This window comes from Rousettus aegyptiacus, unplaced genomic scaffold, assembly GCF_014176215.1.
Source record: "Rousettus aegyptiacus isolate mRouAeg1 unplaced genomic scaffold, mRouAeg1.p scaffold_m13_p_2, whole genome shotgun sequence".
Classification (NCBI taxonomy): Eukaryota; Metazoa; Chordata; class Mammalia; order Chiroptera; family Pteropodidae; genus Rousettus; species Rousettus aegyptiacus.
In genome coordinates this window covers 47838185-47864152 of record NW_023416295.1, presented here as the reverse complement: position 1 = coordinate 47864152, position 25968 = coordinate 47838185, and the positions used below count along the sequence as shown (strand labels likewise).

Below are 25968 nucleotides of genomic sequence, written 5' to 3'. Positions count from 1 at the left end.
TTGGAAGTACTTTTGCAATCAACTGACAGTTATCATGTTTCAAGTGTATAACCATAGCATAACTACTAAATCTACTTAGACCATAAAACTGTATCATTTGTGTGACTGTTTCTAGTCGACATATTAGATAGAGTAGCCTTCTAAGGATAGTTTTTGAAAATTTTTAAAAATAGATTGGAGGTGGCCTAGTATGTGGCTGTGCTCAAAAAAGAAAAAAAAATATACTTATTCTTTTGAAATTTGTTGAGAATAAAGCAGAAAGCTCCCTGTGCTGTATGTAAAACTATTCAAGAAAGACATACTAAAATTACTAAGAGGTAACAAGAGTAATTAAGGCAGAAAGAAGTAGTGGTAAAGAGAGATACTCTGCATCATGAAATTAGAAAACAAAAACTTCTAGCCTATAAAAGAAAAGTTAAAGGGGTTGTGGCTACAATCTATAAAATGAGTGACACCCATGTAAAAAGTCACCCTTTGAAATTTGTCCAAGGTAAGATTAAGGCAAAAAAATTAAAAAGGAACCATATAATCTATGTAAGTTTTTATGTCAAAGGTGGTAAAGACAGAAAATATAAATGGAGTAAAAAGCAGTTTGACCAAATGTAAGTGAAAGATTAGTATGTGGTGATTAAGAGAAACTTGTTGTGCCTGCTAAGATATATCTTTCTGTGGTTCATCCATGGATGGCTGGGCATGGATCTGCTTATCTTATACGGCTGTTAGTCCCAGGTTTTCGTTCTTGAGACAGAGTTCTGGGGTTGGGTTTTTCTCTCTTAACTCTTTACCATCATTAATCATTTCTAACTTACATTTCTTATCTGTGGGCAGGATTTCAGTTCCTATTATTTTCCCTGAAGTATAAGCAGCAGTATTTTGCTTTTGTATGGAACCAAAGAAGCTTATTGTTTGTGTTTTTGTTTTAAAGGATGGCTAATAGTATATGATTGGCTATCAGTTCTTCTTGAAATGACTTGTGTTTTTCTGGCATAAGAACCTTCTGAGCACAGTGGGTAGTCTTCAGGTTTCAGTACTGAGTTCTATATATCTAGTCTTATCTTGGAACCAGTGGACACACATGTCAGAAACAGCAGTTAAATACCTCTTTTGAATTTGCAGAAGCTCTAGTTTGCTGTCTAATAGAAAATTTCAGTTCTACTTTTGCTGAGATCTACATAGACTTGGTTCTGTTTGTCATAAACTGTAGGATATCGCTTGAGGCTTGAACATCTTGGGGCTGATGTTTTAGTAGGCATATAAATAGAGACACGTTTTTCCTATGTTCCCAGTCATTCATTCTTTCTGTCTTTTTATAAGTAAAAGAATAGTTAAACTACAATTGTAGAAATGAGCCTTACCAAATAACTGGATTTACCTCTCTTTCTCTCCACTTTATCCATATATTCCTTGAGACTTTCAAAATTGTGGACTATGAAGATGAGTTGGATTTGCTTTCTGTGGTAGCTGTTACCCAAATAGATGCCGAAGGAAAAGCACACCTGGATTTCCACTGTAATGAATATGGAACTTTACTTAAGAGTATTCCACTAGTGGAGTCGTGGGATGTGGTAAGTACAGTCCATGGAATACAGATTGTAAGAGTCCTCTTTATAGGTGACATTTTTGGAACAGATGTTACTGTGTTTGTGTCAGTCCAAGCTCACCTAGACCAGTGACCACATGAGATAGGTTATTGAACTGCACACAAGACAAAATGAGTACTTCTTAAGCCTTCCTCCCTAAGAGACTAGAAGATGTTGCCTTACCAGTGGCCTTAAAGATAAAGCTTTATGTTTTTTTCCTGAGACATGCTATTTTCTTACCATAGTCTTTGGTTTTCTTCTGTTTTATAAGTTTGGTAATGTTTTAAAAAGTAAAGCTGTACTGTATTATAGTATCCCACAGTTATTTAATAGAGACATATCTAAGCATGTAGCATTTCTAGGCACATTTGAAGGATTTTTCTACTCTTTTGTGTATTATAGAATATAAAAGTTATAAAGAATAGAAGACATTATTTTATCCAGTCCTTATTTTATCAGCGGAGAACCTGAGAAGTTTAGCAACTTGCCCACAGTCACACAGTGAAATAGTTGCAGTGTTGTTAGTAGAATCTTGGTGTTCAGACTCCTAAATCCAGGGCTTTTTTCATTCTCATGTTTTTATGTCATGATTTTCTCATAAGTAATCTTCATATCCACAAATAGTGAAAAATAAACCATTTCTAGCAACTATTTTGCCTCCAAATGTTTGTTTGAAGATGCCTAGCATAGGTGCTGACATTTTTACGACATAATTATTAGTGAACAAAATTGTGTGAAGAGGAGATTCCATTTGACTGTGTTTTCTTTGCAGACATATAGCCATGAAGTCTACTTTGACAGAGACTTAGTACTACACATTGAACAGAAACCCAGCAGAGTCTTCAGCTGCTATGTTTACCAGATGGTATGTGACCCCGGAGAAGAAGAAACCACAAACAGAAGTTGTGAAAAAGAGTGATATAATTTTAAATTTTGAAATGTAACTTATCAGACTTTTAGCCAGATACCACAGCAGCTATGTCCAGTCCTCCTTTTTTATTATCTGCATAGCAAGTTCTCCAGTATTTTCCAGAAATATCTTGTATTGACTTTAGATGACTGTGACTTGTTTGTTAAACTCTTGCCATACAAGGTGGTGAGGACTTCATTTTATGTAAAGGATTTTTAGAATGCTGTCCCAAGAAGTCTAGCATTGTAGAGCTTTTAGCGAGGTAGTAATATAAATATAAAATGTCGAGCAGAGGAGGACAGGTTAAATTCCAGTTGTTGGGGAGAGGGTCATTGGTGGGAAGGTATTTAACATGGTTTTTGAGGGGTGCCATGGAATTTTGATTGGTAAGACTAGAAGGGAGGAACAAAAAGAAAGATAGAAAAGATAAAAAAATCCTGTGTCCTTTATACCAAGCTTTGCTTAAGGAGAAGAAACAAGATCTGTAATGTGAAAGCATATTTTGGAACCAAAAATACGGCATCACAGTTTTTTTCAATCTTATATATGTATATGTGGTTTGTGTTTGTATATAGTATAAGGAATCAGCTTTAGTTCCCAAATTATCTTTTCTTCCATGGTTTTATTCTCTTGGCTTGATGTTCCCATTGATTATTTTCTTTTATAGACTATTGTAAAAGATTCCAAGCATACTTTAAGTGGAATTTTTTCCAGCATGTGGCCTGTTTAGCTTTTAATACACCTAAGAATGTTGTACTTATTTCACTATTCTGTTTATTTGGTGTGTCTTCCAATTCTGCATAGGCAATATTTTCGTACCTGTGCAGTAAGGTAAAGGTATACTGGGTCACAGCAGTTCTGCTCCATGTACAAGGGTAGGTAATCCCAGGAGTAACTTGGAACTGACTGTGTTGCTTTATCTTAGTTATAAAACAAGTATTTTTTTCTTCTTTGTTAGAACCAATCTAAATATGATCTTTGAACTCAGATAATCATTCTTCAGAATGTAAATAAAAGCAACCTAAGTAAAGGAAGCAAATATTTCTTTGTGCTTCCTGTTTGAGAAATCCAATTGCTTATAATCAACATGTTCAGCACATTTCTCTGATTCAGACTCCAAAGAATAATTAGTAAAAATAGAGTAAACAGCAGCAAAAATCATTGCTGAGTCAAATGTAAAGTTAAAATAAGGGATTTGAGCTTGGATGATTTATATTAAAAAATCCTTCAGTTTTGACTTGCTCCCGTGTTGAGAAAGATGTGTATTCTGCCCTGTTCTGCCCTTGAAGTTTGCAGATAAGTTTCAAGCTTATGATCAACAGGTCTGAGAGGGAAAGATATTAGCTATTATAAAAGTCAAGAAATTAGTAGCAGAGTTCATAAATTTAAACAAAACAAGGGAAAGAAACCTAAAACTGTCTTTTGTGCAACAAAAAAAAAAGATTAGTAACATTTTTAAAAAGGGATAATATATGTGGGCTAACAATATAATCTATCTGAATCTAATCCTATGTATTGTACTCATTCGGGAGGGTAGAAGTCATTACTTCATGAACAAGATGATGAAAATATTTTCATATTTTAAATTCTAATAATTTTATATTCACTAATCGAAAACCCCATTCTCATTTTATGAATATTTAATAGTACTATTTAATATAATATTGGAAGCTTTCAGAGCATTTTAGAGACGTGATGTGATTACAAAGCAGTTCAATAGTTACAGTATGCTAGATATAGCCCCAAACTTCCACTTAGACACTAGCTAAACAGTCCTGTCCAGTTAATACAAATCTTGAAACAGGAGGAGTAGATTAAATATACCAGTGCAGTATAAAAGCATAAAGCCTATTCTCCATTTCCAAGAGTGTTTCAGAATAGGATGTACTAAGACTTGAATCTTGTCAGATTTTTTTGAAAAGAGATTTGTTGACTTTCCTCTTCTCCTTTAAGTTATTGCGTTCTTCTGATTAAATGCTAGAAAGGAACTCATCTACTCAGAAAGGCATCTGAAAACCAAGATTCCTTTCTGCTTCTTTGGTAAGCGTTGGTGGGTGTGTGGCTGTGTGGAATACTTTGAATCTAGATATGAACTGACTTCTAAGAAACTCCTGCCGGCTCACCATTGTCAAAATCAGACTAGACCAGGATCGAAATGCCATATGGACTAGGCAGGATAGGTACTTAGTGTGACAGTAGGGAGTTGTGGGCCATGTAACAAATGGGAAGGCTATGCCCCAACTGAAAGAAAAGGCTACTACTACTTAGTTTCAGGCAATTGTAATGTTACATGAGAATGTGGGATGCATGATTGTTAACAGGATGGTTGATAAAAAGATGGCAAAAGATATAGAAGATAGCAAGACTGTGAGAAATTTACAGATAACACACATAGCAGGAGACAATACAGCATGCTTCCCAGAAAAGTATGGGCTTCTCATCTCCCCACAGTGGCATGCAGCTGCTCATTCTGCCACCTGCCAGGCATGAGACTGCCATTCGCTTGTGGATAGAGGAAAGTGGGGGTTAATATCCTCCTGCCCACTTTAACCCCTCTCTCTACCTGACTGTGTTAGAGACTTTAGCTGTGTGCCAACCCATTCAACAGGTGCTAGTGTCAAGCATAAAACATGGAGTAACATGAGTAACATCCTGAGCATTTAATATAAGACTGGGTGAAGCAGGGTTACTTCTTTCAGAAAGTCCAGATATTAAGCTGATCAGAAGAGCATTTCTTCATTTTACTCATTGATTTAAGATTCCATATTCTTATAATATCAATGCAGATTATTGTTCTTTGGCTTTCTGAAACATTTCTTGCAATGCTGGGAGAAAGCAAAACAAATCTTATCGTAGTTACTATTTGAACTACCTAGCGAGGAGATATGTTCTATTTAAACAAATTAAGGTACTCCACATTCTTCTACCAGTTGAATATTTTGTTTCTTGTATGTACTTTTAAAATATATATTTACCGAGTGCTGTCTACCAGTCATGGTGATACATGTAAGGTGAATTGTCTCACTTAACATTCAAAATATATGAGGAATGAACTACATTCTTTTCTATTTTATAAATGAGGAAAGTGAGACTTACAGAAGTTAATAAGTATAGAGATGGGAAACACATCCAAATTTGTTTGGCAGAAACTTTGCCAGATTTCCTCCAAAGCTCTCAAAAGACAAAGGATGTTATTTTATCCCATATATAGCATACTGACAGTTATAATGTTGAGTATGCAGGAAAATGTTTAATAAGTGTTTTTTTAATGCTGATTGGTTACCCAAATTTTGGACAAAGTTTGGTTGAGATACAGTTGACCTAGTTACTCATGTAATTTGTCATAGAGGATGATTCTTTTCTGGTAGTTAAAAGTAAAGGTACAAAAAATGGTACTCTCATCCTATTTGTGGTGTTAATAAACTCCAGTATTGGTAATTACTCTTAATGTAACCTGGCTTCCAATTCAATAATTTTTATCCTTTCTTACATTTCTTACCATATTTACATATATCAATTACCTTTTAGAATTTCAGAGAAATTTCAAGTGCTAATTTCTGGTTCTTGTGTTACTGTAGAAAATTTGTCTTACAGAAAAAAAAACAATTTATTTCAGGCAAAGGCTATATAATAGAAAAATAAGACCAACTGAAGGCTTTTCCCAATATTTTATTAAAATTTTCACACGTATAGCAAAGTTAACAAAATTTTATGGTAAATACCCAAATACCAACCCCATGCATTCTACATTCCACTCTTCATGTTTTATTACAAAGTAACTATCCATGTTACTTTAATGATTCATTCAAAATAAATTGCACATCGATACTTTCCCCTGATATTTCAACAGGCATGTTGTTTAGTTTTTAAATTTTTTGATGTACACTTACATGCAATGAAGTACACAAATGTTAAGTATACATTTGCTGAGTTTTTGCAAATACATACACCTGTGTAACCGAAACCCTTTGCAAAATTCCTGACATTATGATCATCCCAGAAAGTTTCCTCATGTACTTTTTTTGTCAATCCTACTTCACCTATCAGGTGTAACTAGCGTTCTGATTATGTTACCTCACAGATTAAATTTGCCTATTCTAAAACTTTATAGAAATGGTATTATACAAAGCATAATGCTTCTTTCGGCATGTTTTTGAGATTAATTCAGGTTGCATGTATTAGTGGTTCATTCCTTTTTATTGCTGAGTATTCTTTTGTGTGAATATGTCACAGTTTGTTTTTTTTCTTTCCATTTTCCTGTTGATAAACACCTGAACTATTTTTTAACTATTATAAATAAAGGTACTGTAAATAATCTTGTATAATTTTTTTGTGTGTAAACCCTATGTCTTTATTCCTCTTGGATAAACATCTAAAGATGAAATTATGGGGTCCTAGAGTAGCTATATGTTTAGTTTAATAAGAAACTGCCAGATATTTTTTCTAAAGGATTATACCATTTTACATGCTTGCAGCAATGTATGAGACTTCTAGTTGCTTCATATTTTCTCCACTGTGTTTGTTTATCTTTTTTAGCTTAATCTTTATGGTGGGTATATAATTTTTTCTAGTTGATACTTAAGATTGTTTTTACTTGTGCCTAGGAGCACTCTTGTGAGGTCAACTTTCTCTTTTTTTAATACCACCCCCCATCAGGAACTGCTGAAAATATTCTTTCTTCATGATAGTAGTTAAGATGACCCAAAACTCAGCTTGAGCTATTCTTTCTCAAACATGGAATACATTGCTCACCCAGGAACCCCATTTCCTTTAATGGAATCCAACATTAGAGAACAAACCTGGGTTTTCTATGGGTACATGTTAGATCGTTCCATATGTCTAATGGTACAGGGCAAAATGGCACCAGAGAAGAGGTTCCATAAAAGCAGAATATGACCATTTTCTTTAAGGGTTATGAGTTCATGATATTTCTAAATTGAAAATTTTTGCTCTAATGTGAAAACATATTAAACAGCTTAGCCAATAACTATATTGGATCCCAAAGTGATTTTAATTTATATGTCCTTATTAATGAATAATGGTAAGCACATGTGTAAATTATTTGCCATGTGTAAATTTTACATTTTTATAACATTTATTGAGGTATAATGGACATATAATGCACATATTTAAAGTGTACAATTTAATACATTTTGACATGTACACATCCATGAAAACATCACCACAATGAAGAGTAAACACACATACACACACAAAATAAATACATGCATTACCCCAAAAAGTTTTCTCTTGCTTCTTCATAATCCCTCCCTTCTGCCTCTCTTTCCTTTCCAAGGTTATCACTATATGTCACTTTAGATTGGTTTGAGTTTCCTAGAATTTTATATAAATGAAATCATGCACTAAGTACTTTGGGGGAGGCTTCTTTCACTCAATATAGTTATTTTGAAATCTATATGTGTTGCATGTATCAATAGTTCATTTCCTTTTATTCCTGAGTAGCAGTCTATTGTATGTATATAATCACAATACATTTACCTGTTAATGTACGTTTGGGTTGTTGCCATTTTTTTGGCTTCTATAAATAAAGCTACTATGAACATTTGCATAGAAATTTGTATGGATGTATGCTTTATTTCTGTTTGGTAAAAACCAAGAGGGAATGAATGTCTGGGTCATATATTAGGTATATGCTTACTGTTTTAAAACTGTTTTTCCAAAATGGCTGTACCATTTTATATTCTCATTATCAGTATATGAGAGTTCCAGTTGCCCCAAATCCTTGACAGCACTTGTTATGGTCAGTCTTGTTTTAATTTCAGACATTTAGTTTAGGTTTTACATTTAGATTTATAATCATTTTTGTTGTTGTTAATCTTTATATATGGTGCAAGGCATGGGTCAAAGTTTTGGGATTTTTGTTTTTTGCATGTAGATATACAACGCATAGGGAATAACATTCAGTCTTTCATCAGTAAATATGATATTAGTTGTAGGTTCTTTATAGATGCCCTTATCAATTTGAGGAGGTTCCCTACTAGTCCTAGTTTTCCAAATTTTATTGGATGTAAATGTTGGAGTCTGTCAGATCCTTTTTCTCAGTCTATTGAGGTGGTCATATGGTTTTTCTATTTCAGACTGGCAATGTGGTAAGTTACATTGATTGGTTTTTGAATGATAAACCAGTCTCGAATTTGGGGGGTAAACCCACCTGAGACCTCTTTAAAACCATACTTTGAGTCAGACAATTTATGCAATTCCTCTTTTTCATATTGTTTAAAAAATAATGAATTCATAAAGTTTACCATCACATTTGTACTATTTGTACTGTGATACATGTTAACATTTTATATAGATGACTTTCTGCTCTTACAAATAATTTTCAGATATTTTTTGGCTCTTTGCCAGAGGTTTTATCTTCATAAACAGAATTTAGCAAGTTAGGATTTATAACCTTGGAAAAACTCTGGGCATGTTGCCAGCCTCTCATTGTCTTATCTCAATCTACAAAGTTTATATGCTAAATAAAATTATACCTGACATAGAAACGTCAGTATCTGCCATGACCCCAGTACTTTGAACCCATTTTAGTTCCAAATGCGTGAAACCTTGAACCACCACAGGAGTTATAAAACGTATAATTAACTACATTCATAAAGATAACAATCAGTTAAAGGATTTATATTGAGGCCACTTGACCTTCTCAGATAATAAGCATCCATAAATCTCTCAGATAAAATTTTCAAAAAAATTATTTACCAGTAAGTTCTTTACCAATTCTTTTACCAATAAGTTTTATGGCTCAATTAAGTATATCTTTTCTCTTAGTAGGGCATCTGCTCAAGGAGACAATCATTTCTAAATCTTTCTATTTTAAATACCATTTTTTTTCTTTGAAAATCACAAGCTTCAAGGGCACAGCTTTTCAAGCTGTATCTGTAAGAGCAACAAGACTGATTAAAGCATGGTTAAAGAATTACAGTTTAAAAGCCATTCTGACACTTAATTTTTCTGTCGGTAATTTGTCTTTCTCTCTTTAGAGAGCAAAGTCAGCGGGAGTTAAAGCATTTCCCAGCCTCAAACCCTCCCACTTCTAAAACCTCAATTATTACACAATAATATCTGCTTGAAGACATGCTGGCTGAAATCTAGTGTGAACTTGAAGAGGTCCTTGGGCCCACTGCCTCATCTAATAAAAACATCCCAGATGTCTCATTCTCCGAGTTTGTCTTGGTCACCCTTACCATCTGGACTCCTGATCCAGTGGTTTTCATTTCAGTTTCTGCTGTAAAGTCTCAGGTGCTTCTGCTACTTTGGCTAAAGTTGAAGGGATCATATAATATATATGTCCAAACACAGACACTTTTGTGAGTGAAAGAAAACATTGCTAATCCTGCCTGGACAACAGGTAGAAACCAAGCCTCTTCTGAGCATAATCACCCTACCTAGGGCTAATAGAAATAACCAGGAAATTATAAATCTTTCCATTCACATATTGTAATTTCTCATCAACTAGTGTGCCAACTTATCCTAATCAAGGAGGCAATGGGAACATTACATGGAAGTAATTTCTCATTTTCATCTACAAACCCCTTATAACCCCTTTGCCAAGGTTGGTTCTTTTGCTACCCTTATATTCCAAGGTATTGTCTCCTACAGTTTACCTATGTCTCCCTCAAGCTAACCTAGCGATTTTAAGGCCTGGGATCTTTGTGTCAGTCCTAATTCTAACATCGATGTGTATCATCAAACAGAAAAAATGATACGAATGATAGAGACCAACAGAGGATAGGAAAGTTTCTGTAATAGAAGAGTGTATGGAAATTTTTATTTTTAGAGATGACCCTAAAAATGTAGGGGACCACAAAGCATGCTCTAGGTACAGGCATTACTAATTCTCACAAGAATCTAAAGCTGATGGTGGTACCACTTACATGGAGTGAGGCTTCTCCAGGTACAAGCTGCTCAATTTTGCCTTATCATGGAGAATTTTATCCTTATCTGATTTTGTGCCTGCCATTAACCAGGTACAGCTAGTAAAAAGCAATCCCAGAACATTCTTCATGTTTTATTGTGAGACTGGGTAAAGTGAAGGTCAGTTTTCTGGGTTTAACATTCCTCAACAGGCTCAGACTTAATAATTGTCTGGGTTCATTTCTACATGAGTTCGGTGTTGTAGGTCTTACAATTTTAAAAAAAAGGTATAAATCTTGATTTATGGTAAATATTTCAGTTTTTAAATGATGGCTCTAAATTCTGATTTAAACCACTATACAAGCCAAATAAAATTAATTTCCAGGCTCATGCCTGCTCTCAGGCTTACTCATGGGTGGGTATACCTACCAAGAGCAATTGCTGGCTGTGTGTGTTATTGTCATTATATAATTTATTTATTATATTAATCCATGATATGTGAGTTTTTTTGAAAAGAAAAATTTCTATTAAAGACAGATTCAGTGCTTTGGAAAGACTTGCTAAAATCGGGTGAATATATCTTTATTATAAATTCCCAGAGATAGAATTACTGGATCATATTTATCCCCTCCAATACAGGTTATATCAATTTATACTCCCACCAGAATTGTTGGAGCATGCCTACATCTTCAAATTCTCGCCAAATGCACTATAAAACTGATACTTTTCTAATAGGGAAAATGGTATTTTGTAATATTATTCTTCATTTTTTTTTTTTTACTGTGGATAAAGTTCAGTACCTATTCATATATCTAAGATAAATGTATATTTCCCTTTCTGTGAACTTATGATTCTAGTCTTTGCCTTTTTTGCTATTGCAAGGTCTTGTTGCTTTACTGCCATATTTCTGTTGAAAAGAATATTGTTTATAAATACTGAAATAAACAGAATGCTTGATTTATGCAGTTTTAAAGAATTATACCACAGTGCTTTTTTAAAAAGTGTAAACGCAGTGTTGTAGCTTAGATATTTCACTCAAATCATTTCAAAGGTGTTTTTATGGAATTTGAAGAAAAAGTAGAACTTTCAAAATACACATGGGATATTAAGCAAAACTGATCAAGTGTTGGACCATAAAGCAAGTCCTAAGTGTCCCAGTATTATTCTTTACACATGGAAAAATACCTTGTTTTTTCTTTCTCTTTCAAGAACCAAGCTTTACAAAGATTTATTACTGCCAAACTTTCAATCTAGTCAATTCATTTTTGAATCACATATTTGAAATTAATTTAAGCATGCAAGTCCAAGTTCTATAAGAGATTAGATATCATGGAGTTGAAGGTACACAACTAAAATGGGCAACAGATTCTATTATGTCCTTCGCACTTTTCAGTGCTATTTTTATTGTAGAAATTATCTTCTTCAGCATTCATAAACATTAATCACTAACTTAGTATATCATTAAGTGGAGTGAACTCTTTGTTGCTTGTTTTTAAATTATAATAGTAAATTCTTTTGGAAGCAAACAAAGGAAAAGGATTTTCCTGTCATTCAGGTGTTTTGATCTAGGACACTAGAGTATCTAATACAGAATATCTTCAAGTAAACCAAGTTACACTCACATTACTTTAAATAATTTTCCTGTCTTTGGGGACTTGATAACTTACATATATTTGACCAGCAGAATATATTCTTATATTTTCTATGTTTGAGCCACTGAATAAATTATATTTGATTAAACTTCATAAGGATTTGACAATTTTCCTTTAGAATATATCCAAACTAAGTATATAACCTTAATACTACGGTTAGAAAATCTGACAGTTAATCTTGTTATTAATTTTGCAATTTATATACTCTTTAACACTTGCCCTTGGAAAGCTCCATTAAACATTTTAAACATTTGGGCCATAGGTAAATACTATTTTAAAAAGATTAAGCTATTTTAGGATTGGAGGAAATGTAAAGAGATATTATGCCTTGTAGAAGCATCTCGAATATACAAGACTTTCTGAGTAAGTCCACTTCCAGACTTTAAATAGAATTGTCATTCTGTTCTAAGAGACACTCTTTTTTCAAACAGCAAAGTTTTATTTTTATTTTATTATTTAAAAGAGAAGTTACTTTTGTTAAATGATCACAGATGGTAAACTCCTTTACTAGACTGTAAGTTCCTGGAAGCTAAGAGTCACTTTTTATGTACAGAAGATGCCAATGATAGAGACCATTCAAGAAAAATAAGTTTGTGGCCTTTAAGTCTGTGGCCTTTTGCCTGGTTCTAGGCCTAAAGTCAGCAGGGCAGCAATTAGAAAGATTTGTGTGAAGTGGGAGAGAGTGGGGACAAACTAGAACCCACAGGATAAGCTGAAACTAGTTGCATCTGCCTCTCACTGCTTCCAAACACCCAACTTTGATAATCTGGAAGACTTCAATGATCAAGAAGATCTAGTGCATTTCACCACAGAGCTACACATGCACCTGGGCCAGGATTTGGAAAGGTCGAAAGAAGAGATCCAGTAGGACCTGAATCTATTAGGCCAGATACCTTCCCATGAAAAATGAGCTGGAATCACTACAGGACCGGTTGCTGGCCCCTCAGACAAGATGAACCAGCAGATCCATGACAATATGCATGAGCTGCAGCATTGTCAGACACTATACCAGCCTTCCAAGCATGAGCATGACTGCTGCTTCATTTCTACCTTCAAAATCTCATGCAAAAAAAAAAAAATTGTGGCGCTCATTAACTCAGAAACATGTAGGGAAGGGGGTCTGGGAAATGTAAGTCCAGCTTACTTAAATTGACACAATACAGAGTCACCATGGAATGCCAAAAATTAACTACAGAGATTTCATTGCAGTGTTATTTATAATGACAAAGACTAGGATACGACCTAACTGTCCAACAATACATAAATGATTGAAAATGTATGGTATATCCATACATTAAAATATACTATATTACAAAGGATGTAAGAACATTTATGTCTATGAACCTATGTTCACAGCACAAATATTATCGTACCTGGTTGTGTAAATACAAAGTTTTGATTGAGACATTGTGGTAAGCAGACTAACAATCTCCCCAAAATGTCCACATCCTTGTGAATATGTTACCTTCAATACCAATGGAGAATTAAGTTTGCTGACAGAGTTAAGGTTGATAATCAGCTGACTTTAAAATAGGGAGACGATTATGGATTATACAGGTGAGACATTTAAGGATACTTAAAAGTGGAAGAGGGAGGCAAAAGAAGAGGGTTAGAGAAAGATATGATGAAAGAAAGGCACAGAGAGATGCACTGTCGCTTGAAGATGGAGGAGGGGACCATGAGACGAGGCATGTGGGTGGCCTGTAGAAGCGAGAAAAGGAAGAGAAATGAATTCTCCCCTAGAACCTCCAGAAAAAATGCAGTGCTGCAACTTCTTGATTTTAGCTGAGCAAGACCAATGGCAGACTTCTTTCCCACAGAACTATAAGGTAATAAATCTGTGTTTGCTTAGTGACTAAATGTGTGGTAATTTGGTACAGCAGCTATAGGAAATGAATACCAGCACTATAATATAATATATGTGAGGATCCAAAGGGTAATGCCAGAGATATCAAAGTGTATGACCTAGAATATATTATGTCACTCTACAACCCACAAGGAAGATATGAAAAAAAGTTTGTATAGGAAATGGAGATAGACTATTCTGCGACGAGGTCTTCTTTGGGCAGAGCTGTGCAGAGTTTGCCTCATCCAGGGAGAAGGGGTAGAAGGTAACTGCCCCTTCACTTCAACCTAGTTAGAGGGTCTTGAAAAGCTTGATTTGTGTCCCCCCTTGAATTTGGGGCCACAGAGGACTGAGTCTACTAAGGATTTCTGCTCAGAAAACCTAAAGCGCAAAGAGGGATAAGCTGGTGATCTGCTTTGGTTTCAGAGGATGAAGAGCCACAGCTGTACTGGTATCAGTCTGTCCTCCCAGGCTTTGTCAAGACAAAGAGTGAATAGGTCATTTCTGTAGGATGTGGGTCATGTCTCAGGGAAGAGGAGGTAGATGATAAAGCTTCAAAAAAAAAAAAAAAAAAAGTCTGAATGAAAACTGGATGAGACGAGGGGGTAAGAGTAGCAATAACAGGGGAATTGCAGTTAGAGAGTCTCAACAGAGGACCCCCTAAAGAATCCAGGAAAGCACCCATGAGAGATTCAGCTCTCCATGTCTTTCAGCTTCTCGTCAAGTAAGAACTTTCCTCTCCTTGATTCTTCTGATCCCCCATGATTAGAAAGGAAAGAGAAGTTAACCGTTTTTCTCCTTAGAAGTCAGGCATCAACCAATGTCAGGTACACAACTGTGAAGGGTAAAGTATTACCTTTGAATGAAGGTTGAAGTGTTGAATCTTATATTAGTTTAAACATTTCTAAATACCAAATTGAGACTGTGGATTTGCAATTTAAAGTGATCATAGGACACTGTATTAATTGAGAGGAACCAGAAAAGTCATGGTACCTCTTGGAAATTTTTTTAGGGGCAGAGAAAATACCCTCCCACAGAATAACTTCTAAAGGTAACCCTTCTGAAGGATATAAAACAAAACACATTTTAGTTCTATATACTGGCTGTGCTCATTCAATGTACATTTGTAATTAATGGAAATTGTCAGGTAATGGGGATTTTATTTTGAGGAAATGTACATTTCACATGTACAAACGCACACATCATAAAGTGGGAGGATATATGGCAAAATGATAGTAGTTATCAATGGAGGGTGGGATTATAGGTAAACGTTTTATTTGTTGATTATCTGTATTCCCGGGTTATTTTTTTCAAAGTAAACAAATGCTACTCATGCAATATTTAAAAATTATAAATACCTAAAGCAGGCAAGAAAAAAATCACCCAGGTTTATACAATAATGACCCTGCCTATTTTATCATCTGGAGTCCTAAGACTTGTCCCATATCACATTCTGTAGAAAAGCCCGAGCCCAAAAGAATGGGTATAACTTACTGGAGACCTGGCCCAGATTTCTCACTCTCTAGCCTCTAGTCTGTCTATCTGGTGCTATCTGGTGACCTGCTGAATGGGAGCTGGACTCTATTATATACCTTGGCTGCTTGGGACTGCCTTACAACTCCAACCGTGGGTTCCATTCTGAGAGACTGACCTCTTCTTCAGGTATTTGGCAGGAATCTGGAGATTAACATATTAACTTTACTCTTTTGCTGAAGCCTGCATTCCCTCAATCCCTGCCACTAGGATGTAACCTTTAAGAAGGCACTGGTCTTTGTTTTGTTCACTGTTGAGTCCCAAGAGCCTAAAAGAATGCCTTGCAGGTAATATACTCTCAATACACTGAACTAATTTCAGTGTATTGAGAGTATAAACCACACAACATAACAATCCCTTGTTTTTAAACTCTAGGACAAAGACATCTATCCTTTCTCCCTCAAGCTCCACCCTTATTTCGTTCCCTAGGAGAGGAATGCTGATTGGTTAGTCAGAAACTTGGATAATGATTGGGCTGAGTTTTCTAGGGAGAGAGCTTTCAAAGAACTTAAAAGCTCAGCAAAAGGTCAGTTCTTGAGGAAATCCCATTGATTTGAGATACAGAGCCTTGGAAATAATACAGACCCCTGTCCCTGGCACTAGCTAAGCATCTGAAAGGGCCACAGTTGGCCAGGCTATGGTAGTTAGATGGTGATTGTCAGGTTCCTCACAATTGCTAGGCTCCTAGAGGTGGTGATTTTTCCCTAGAATAAAGCTTCTCAAACTTTAACGTGCTTTCTAATCCCCTAGAAACATTAAAATGCAGATTCTGATTCTGTAGGACTACAGTAGAGCCTGAAGTTCTGCATTTCTAACAAGCTGGTCCAAGGACCACACTGAGTAGCAAGGACCTAGAGCAGCTGACTCCCTCTTCTTTTCCCATGCAGGAGTCACTTTTGCCCCATGCTTGTGGATCAAAAGTAGTTTTTTAAAGTGATAAGCTATTTAAACATTCTATGCCCCTGTTGAATTACTGCTTTAATAAAAGTAATATTACAACTACAGTAATTTTCTTCCAGAGGAAATGAGCCTTCTAAATGTCTCAATAGCTTATCTCCATAAGGCGTGTCTCTCAACCCTATGTGGTAACTTATTGTGGTAATCATTTTACAGTAAATACATGTATCAAATCATTATATTGTACACCTAAAACATATATATATATATAACAATTATATCTTAATTTAAAAAATAAAAACACAGAAAAGCTAAAACAGGATCAAAAAAATCATCTGCATTTTATTTTATCTTTACTGCAAGTTCAAATTCTACATGTTCAAAATAATGGGGAGAAATTGAAAAATAAAAAAGAATTAATTCTTTACTAAATAATTTGAAGATTCTTTATTATATTATCCACACTCACTACTGGCTTTCTCAGTCTACTAATAGCTCAGTTTCATTGGCTCATGCCCATTTCATGCAGAGCTTAGACTCTCGAAATTATCTACTCTCCCAAAATTCTGGGGGTCCCCAGGAAGTGTCTCACTTGTACCTGCACACAAATCTCATCTGCCAGACACTTGACAGCCATGCTCATGAGCACTGAGCCTTCCACTGGGCTGCTGCTGGTGCTCATAGCCTTCACCTCACCAAAGCCACCTGAACAACAGTATGGAGCTATCCATGTGACCTGCTAAGCGCCCTGGGATGACAGTGCTTACTTACTTTGTATTATACACTGCAGGCATGCACAAAGGTTTTCAAGCAAAAATAATTACTCTATTGTGATGAAGTGACCTTTTTCACATTTGTATTTTCCCTCTATCGATCTGAAAATGCATAGTTGCATTTGACTGCCAAAATATGACCAACAAATCTAACTCAGAAATGCTCAACTTTCTATATGTTAAGCAACCACCTGCAACAGAGTGATTTGGAAAAAGTCATCTGTCCCTTTTGGAAATGCCTGATATCGAAATCTTAATCTACTTAAATATCTCACATTTCCATCAGTGTAAGCAGAATCCAAACCCAGGAAGAGCTGCAATGTTATTTCTGTTTCCAGAGTAGCTGGGGTGAGCACATTGCATATGTAAAGCAAGGAATATGATATGGGATTAAAGGACTCCTTTTTTCTCTCTTTGTACTGTTTTTACCATTCTTTTTTCCCCCCTCAACATTACCTCATTATTCATATATATATATATATATTTTGCTATATCAAATTAACTGTTATTTGGCCAAAAAAATCTTACCATTCATTTCCCAGTTATTTTCTTAATTATTTTAATATAGACCTGAGAACTGTATGTCTGTTCAGAGTGACGATAAACATGATTATATTTGTGAAGGATTCATGAATCTATTTTAGTTGCTTTTTCTGATTTGTAACTACTTAATCAGACTAGAATAAGTAATCAGGCAGAAGGGTCATGTGGCTAGCAAATTCTGGACTGCAAAGTGTGTGCAAAGGAGAGGTCAAAAGATAGGAGACCCTGTTTGGGGAAGGCATCCTAGGAACTTGTTTGGGAAACAAGGATTTTTGAGGAATGCACTAATCATTCTGCCCCTGAACTGAGTGTCCAGCCTGATCTACCCTATGTATCCTGGACTTGAGCTGCAACATCCAACTGGATTTCTAGCCTTCAGCCAGCCCTGCTTACTTCAGACTAGACAATCCCCACAACTCGCAAATCGTCATTAACCAATTCCTTAACCTACCCTGGTGTTCTCCTGACTAATAGGAATTTTGTACAATGAAGTGGGTTTTTGCATACTGACAAAGAATGCGTTTGTTTGAAATCTGAAGACAAAGGGAGATTCTGTCAGCAACCAAGGACCTGTCAGTTCAGTCCTGAATGGGCTTTTCCTCCAATTGTAACCCCAAATTTTACATATGCCTTCCTGTCTCTAGATTTTACTTGTGCCACTAAATGTGTAAATGTGTATAGACAGAATTTTACCACGCCCTAGATTCTCTAATTGTTTAATATATCCTACAGTGTCTAATATATCACTTCCTTAAAGCTATTCATCCATTTATCTTTATATCTTAACAATCTGGACATAAATCCAACATATACTTATGCTCAGTATTTAATGGTGAAATTTAAATAAGTGCAATAAAACTTCAAAACTGTGTACCTATTTAAAAAGAGGTAAGAGAGCATGGCATTGGGGGGACACAATAAATTAGTTCAGGATGGTGGCAGCAGAGACAATAAATTAATTCAGGATGGTGGCAGCAGAGACAATAAATTAGTTCAGGATGGTGGCAGCAGAGACTGATGGAGGAAAGTGGAGAGAGACGAGTCTGGGGTCATAAGCAAAGTCTTGATCAGTATGGCCTTGCATGTCATGTCAAGGAAGTTTTCTTTAAACCTGGTACCATTGAAATACTTTTCATTGGGAATGTGCTCAGCTTTGTATTTTTGGGTTATCTTTTAAAAATTTTTTTTCTTTACAGTTAATATACAATATATCAATTTCAGGTATAGGACATAGTGATTAGAAATTTATATAATTTACAAAGTGATCATCCTAATAAGTCTAAGATTATCTTTTGACGTATCCAGGAAATGCATTGCCTTGGGGAAGTAAAAGCAAGAAAATTAATTGAATGGTTGTTTGCTGATCTAGGCTTGATATGAGAGTTGTTGGAACCAAAGTAGCAGCCGTAAAGATGGAGAGAAATGAATGGCTTTGTAAGGAGGTAGAATGGATCCATTAACTGGATGTAGGGGCTAATAAGGGGAGAGAACCTCAAATGACAAGTTGGTATCCCTCTCCCCAGTGGTTTCTGAAAAAACATGGAAAATAGACCCTCATAGTGTGCAAATTCGATGTGCTATGGAAAAGCATAATTTAAGGTTGGATGGGTGTTAGTAATCAGTATGTGTGCTAAAAAGTAACATCAAAAAAAGATTGAAAAGAGAAATGTGCTTAGTATGGAGTTGTTTTCCCTTTTTTTCTCATTGCAGTATAATTGCAGTCAGAAGAAAAGCAGCTTGAGAATCTCAAGAAGATACAGAAAGAGTTCCTCTGCTCAAACCAAGATGTATTCAAAAAAGAGCTGAGAATGTCGTTGATGACTTTAAGTAACTCAAATAATTCCCTAGGTCTCAAGACACTAAAATATTGTCACACATTGTGGGATCTCAGTCTTCTCAGGCTCAGTTATCTAAATTAAAAAAAAAAAAAGTGATACTATAGTATACATGTTGCATTACTAATGCATTAAGATCTAGCTGCGGATCTATCTGTTTTTACTCTGAAGGAGTACCAAGCATAAATGGTAAGTCCATAGATCTGCAACGATGCTTAATGGACATGAAAATATCAAGTATCAGTGGTTTCTACTGGTGACAAAGTCATAGCCACTGCAATATTAGTGGGGTTTGCATTTATAATTAAAGAAACTGCTAAATTTCAGTTATAAGTTAATGAAAATAAAGGTGCAATTTTTCTCCCATTCAGATTCTACCCAAAGACACCAGGGTAAGAACCTTGACCTAGTCCGAAGCTGTTCCTATAACAGATTGGCAAACTGCAGCCCAATTTTTGGCCCCCGTGGATTGTCCGATTACACAGCAAGCTAATAGCAGATTGAAGGCCCAGACGAAAGTTTATTCCCTTATTCTAAACTGCTTCCTGTGGATTGGAATCTTGAGGATCTAGGCTTGGAGGCAACATGTAAATGACAGAAACCAAGCTAAGTTACTTTGGAACAAGAGTAAAAAATTGAACGTACACCATTTGGTTTTTTCTTTAAAAAGAGCTTTCCTTGCTAACAGAAATTATAATCAGGGCTTCCTGAGAGCCAGCGAGGTCTATCTAAACTGTTTGCAGATAAAGTTTATATAGCCAAATAGCCAACTAAGAGAGCCTCTCTGATTTACTTTCAGAGTTCATTTTTTTTTTTTTTTTGGAAATACATGATTCCTTCATGCTTCAATAAGTATTGAGATTTATGAGCCAAAATTCTGGAAATATATTTCTGAGACACTCTGTCTGTGAACGCCCTTTTAAAAAATGCATCAGTGACAGGGAGAACTGTAATTAGTGCACTTATTTCTGTTATTACAAAGCCAAATAAAGAAGCATCCAATAAAAGTTCTCCAAAGGTAAAATGATGTCTTTAGCTACTTGTTAATAATACTATAAACCACTTCTTCACATGCTATAATGTCCAACCGAAATCCAATGTACATAACAAATTTAATTTATGTGGAAGAAAGCTTGGTTATAAGAAAAGTGTTCCAGACCATTCCTTCCCTTGTTAATTTTCTAACTTGATTTTAGGCTCTCTAATCTAAACTTCTAGTCAGTCAGTCAGTCCAGGAATGTTTTCTAAAGGCCTTTTCTCTGTCATCAATTGTAGTAACTATGTATTCTTTTCGGTATTCTCAATACTCTGGCATTTGAGGGCCTGTGGACTAGAAAGCTGCCCCTCTCAAAATTAGTTAATTCCTAGAGATAACGATTTGCCTGCCAGAATGCTTTTGGTACACAGACCAACCAATTCTGAGTCCATTCTCCCACCTGTGTCCTTTTGTGAGTCTTCCAGGACACCATCCCCTGCCCCAGTCACTACAGGGCCGGGTACCAGGAAACTGAGGACCACCTCTATAACCCAGAGCCTACCGAAATTATCCAAACTGTCCAATCATAAGTTTGTTCCACTTGCTTACTTTGCTGCTCCCATTCCTTTTCTCAAAAACCACAATCAAGCCTCCCGTCCAGAGTTCCCTCTCACCCCTGCCTGCTCATCCTGCTTTGGAGCTTCCCTGTTTGGCTGTGCATGGTGTGCCACGCCTCCTGTTTCTAGGGGATGGTGAATATTAAAAAGCAACTGCTTTCTTCATGGCAAGCATTTTTGTGTCTGTGTGTCATCCTATACCTGCTCAAAACAAATCCCAGCACATTTTTAGAATACAGACCCTGGAAGAACAGCAGCACATAAAACAGACCAAATCCCTGTCTTGAAGGAGCTTATATTTTAATCAAGAGTCTTAACCTAAAAATGAAAAGCCAAACTGAGAGGCAATAAATGTTTATTTGAGATCACAGAATTGCAATTCTAGAGCACAGATTCTGGCAGAAACCCAAATTGTAACCCAATAACAGGGTGAAGGCAAGGGGTTTTTACAAGAAAAGAAGGGGAAATAAACAAGTAGAAGAAAGGAATTTCTATTGGTGCTAACAAACTGATTTATTCTTTAGCTATACATGGCTGATTTTATCTTTAGAAAGAGTCTACACAGTCATAAGTCCTTGTGGTTGGGATGTCCGCCTTCCTGTTAGTTTTACAAACAGTTGTTTGTAAGGCAATGTTGGTTTGGCCCTTTCCAACGTTTATTTTGCCCAATTCAAGCATTCTAAAGGTTCAAGGAGCAAGATGTGCAAGCAGTTCTTCTGGAATGGCTACTCCGGCTCTATCTTAAAATGGCTCCACTTGTGTCAACTTTTCACAAGAGTGTATAAGTTTGCATGGGGAGGAGGGCTCTAACATAAATAGAACCTAGGTGCAACCAAGCTCCATTCTTTTCGTCCTTGCCTGGCTATTTCCTGATACCTATGGGCAAGGGTAGTAGATGGGAATTAGGGAATCATGGAACTTAATCCTTTTTCTCTTCCGCCTGGATGAAGACCAGACTCTTTGCCTGATCAAGACCCTACCTAGTTTGAGCTGAAGAGATGATTAGGAAGAGTTATCAACCTCTTTCCTAAGTGCTGCCTGCCTCACCAGTCATCCCCAAACCAAACACAAACAAGATGATGATGGAAGCAATTTTAAAAATTAAATGAAGGGTCAGGTAGATCTTACAAAGCAGCATAGTGTGGAAGGAATGAAAGTAATGCCTTGTTCTGACTATTCTCACCCCCAACCCCTCCACACTGTATGTAGCATGGGGAAGAGTTAGGTGTTTGCTTGGGCAACTATGAAGGTGCTCTCTTCACTTGCCATGTTCTCCCCAGACATATTCCTCTTCCACCTGTGTCTGCTTCCCAGATGGTGTGCTCTTTTGCTCCCTCAGGAAGAGTTACTTCCTGCCTCCTTCCAAACTGGACTTCCTCAGGCTGTGGCCAGATATGAATGAAATCTTTCCTTGCTTCAGTCCTGCCCTCTTGGGGTGGGTGGACTCAGAAGAGAAATACTTCGATAGAGCAGACATTTGGTTTTCTCCCCCAAAACAACACAGTCTAGCCTCACAGGAGAGACGTGTATTCCTCCTGCTAACATTGGCTTGACTGTGTTCATTTCAAGACTGTAACCCTCACTTTACGTCACTAAGTAGCCTTTGCCCGCTGCCTGGGCTTGGCTTACATCATGAGTTACAGTGTCAGCTGTGAGTCATTTTATATTAGTCATCCAGGACATCGTTCTGATCCTCAGATTTCCTATCTAGTAAAAAGGAAAGATTAAATGAAGGGTCAGGTAGATCTTACAAAGCAGCATAATGTGGAAGGAACAAAAGTAACAGGAAGATGTGTGACTTTATTTCTCCTGCTTGTGATATTCTCACTTCATAAATTCTTCCTTCCATAATGTGTCCTAAGAAGGCACAGACAATTAGGTGGAACTAGGGAAACAGTAGTATTAAGTGAGGGTAGTTTTCTACTTGTCTCTGTCAGAGTCCTGCAGGAAACAGCTGGTTTGCTCAAAGCATGTAATCGAAGAGAGTTTAATAAAGAGACTATTTACAGAGGTGCAAACAGACTTAAGAGAACCCAATAAGGAATAGTGAAGACCCAGGACAAGAAAGAGCAGGCAGCCAGTACTACATGTAGACCTGTAGAAGGAAGGGGGCATGGTGTTACTGAATCCAGGGAGAGCGGTAGCTGTGGAAGAAGTGACACTTGAAAGTTGTCATGGCAAAAGGGACTCAACCAGTACAAAAACCATGACCTGGCAAGGGGCCACATTGGTTGACCTCTCTTTCTTCCCGCTCTCTGATCTCATTCCAGCACCATTCATTGGCCAAAACTAATTGGAATTCAGCTGGCAAGGAGCCTGCCTGGGTGCAGGGCAAGGCAAAGAAGTGGAGAGAATGGAGGGGCAACCTACACACGGTCGACATGTGAAAGTTTAAAAAACGGTTCACTTATCCCACAAAGCAAACAACTATACACAACTTATTATAGTTTACATTAGAATACTGAACTTCTGTATGCACCAAAAGAAATGCAGTATTACCTCATGGAAGTTCAATAGATAGAGGACAATAGATACTGGGCATGTGGCTGCAAATCTCATTTTGGGTGGGGTCTAAACTTTCTTTCTCCACACCTTCACACCCTATCTCCTTACTTTGCATTCTTTGTATCAGGAACCATAAAAATATGTGTCAATATGTACACATTTCTAGAATCACAGATACTAGATACTGGGCACCTGGATGCAAATCTCATTTTGGGTGGGGTCTAACTTTTCTTTCTCCACACTTTCACACCCTATCTCCTTACTTTGCATTTTTTGTCTATTTCGGGAACAATAAAAATCTGTGTCAAGATGTACACAAGTCTAGAATCACAGATTTTTAGGAAGGCTATGTTGTTCAATGCCCCACACCCATCCCCCCCTTTTCTTCCACACACACTCAGGAATTCCTTAGCTAGCATTGCTGAGAAAGTACCTTGATGACAAATTGTTAACCATCTCCTGAAGGGAACTTTTTAATTAAACTACTGTTAAAAAAAATTGTTAGCATTACAATATTTAGTGAAATTTTTCTTATTTCAAGTGACAAGTTTTATCAAAGTTAAATCCTAAAAGGACAACTTAAAGGTTGAAATTCTCTCAGTTGAGCTTGTAATTTCAAGATGATTCAACATCTTCCATATCATTTGGCTATGTTTTTATTCTCCTGAGATGTTTTGTTAAATGGGGTCTGGAATCCCGGAGAGTTCTTATTTGCTGCTGCTGTGGAGCAAAATCAACACAAGAGTGAAGTGAAGGTGTTGGGTCAAGGGAGTGAAGAAGTTAACTGAGGACAAGGACTAGATACTTTCAGAGAAAAGCATAGGAACACGACGGCATTGTTAAAAATTACTAGCTAAAAGTCTCAAAAAAAGAAACAGCACAAAATCAAACTGAATATTTGCAGTAGTCAGGAACCAAAATGTCTGAAAAAAATCAAACTGGAAGGTTCAGTGATAGTTTCTTTTTATTCCTACGGATCTACTCTTACCCCTTTCCCCTCTGCTGTGTGCCCTGGGAGACTGGCCTATTGGACTACATCAAATGGCCTCTGGCTTCTTAAGTTAAGCCATTGGGACTGGGCAGGAGATCGGAGGGGAGGAGAGTAATGCTGGAATAATCATCCCACCACCCCGTCTCCCCATGGGGGGCTCTGCAGACTGGCTGTATCCCTCAAGCTAAGGCCATGGCCCCAGTTAGACTATCCTCTCTACACAGTTCTATCTCTCTGGATTTCAGTAACCTTCTCCCCTTAAGGCCTGAGTGCCGCAAAACCCTTATGGTTTCCTACATCCTGCCCATGACTTTATAAATACTTTGTAAATAGTCTTGTTCATTATTAAATTGCCCAATTGGAATGTGCCGTCAATTTCCTGCCAGGACCCTAACTGATACATTCAGTCCCATTAATTTCACACAGACCACCATAACTCAGTGAGTGAGTTATAGGAAACACTCTTTATTCAGCCAGCTGGGTCTGCCAGGGGTATGCAGACCCCAAATTAAGCAGCAGCCAAATGCAAAAGTACAGGGTTTTTAAGCCCCAAATCCTATTTTTCATTCCGTCTAAACACAAAAGTCTATCCTTCTATTCATTACCTGTCAACCCACAGGTCAGGTATGCAAGCGGGCGTACAGAAGCAGAAAGCATGTGATTAGAATGTTATGTTCTTCTAATTAAAAAGCCTATGTTCCTATGGTGATACTTAAACAGAGTTAAACAGTAATTTCCTGCAAGCAATAAATTTCTAGTGGTCATTTTTCAGCCACCACACAAGGAGAATAAATGATGTATTAGACAGCTAATACCCTCATGGGGGCGGTCCAGGGAGTGGAGATAGCCACAGGAACAGATGGTTATATCACATCTTGATAAGTGATGCAGACAAGCATTGGACAGAGAGGTGAGTGGAGATATAAAACGGGGGCATAGGCAGACTCGGGGGAGGTTTCTGGGTGGAGATGGAGTTGGACAAATTTAGAGACAGGGATATGGTAGGGAGTGGTCAGGACCTGACAGAGAAGTTTATAGCCATGGGCATCAGGGCCAGTCAGGTTGTGATAAAGGAGCAGAGTGGAGGACTAGGCTGGCCCAGACCACAGAAAGCCTTGTACTGCAGCAAGGGTCCTTTTTCATGTACTTACTCTCCCTCTCTTTTTTCTCCACTAAGGGAAAAATAAGGATACCGGTGAAGTCTACAGTCTCTTACTCTTAATCCTGCCCACTATCCAGCCTTGACATTCCTACTTTCTTGGCCCTGAACCCTTCTTTTCTTTGGAAAATCACTCCCATACACTTCCTGCATATTCAGGCCTTTCAAAAATGGTTAACTAGACAATATATAAATTAGTCCTTGGAGATGAGCAGCAGAAGCGAGCTAGAAACGAACGTTCCCAAATGCATCCTAGAAGTCCTAACAGCCAGATCC

At 36.9% G+C, this 25968-nt stretch overlaps 1 protein-coding gene across 1 annotated transcript in view; it reads left to right on the top strand.

Annotated features, from left to right (window-relative positions):
• Positions 1-8065, top strand: part of DCAF17 (DDB1 and CUL4 associated factor 17) — a 41891-nt gene extending 33826 nt beyond the window's left edge. The window contains exons 13-14 of the mRNA XM_016123881.2: positions 1410-1565; positions 2353-8065. Coding sequence (XP_015979367.1) covers positions 1410-1565; positions 2353-2499 — 303 coding nt within the window. The 3' untranslated portion in view covers positions 2500-8065. The remainder of the gene's footprint in view (positions 1-1409; positions 1566-2352) is intronic.
• The last annotated feature ends 17903 nt before the right edge of the window (positions 8066-25968 follow it).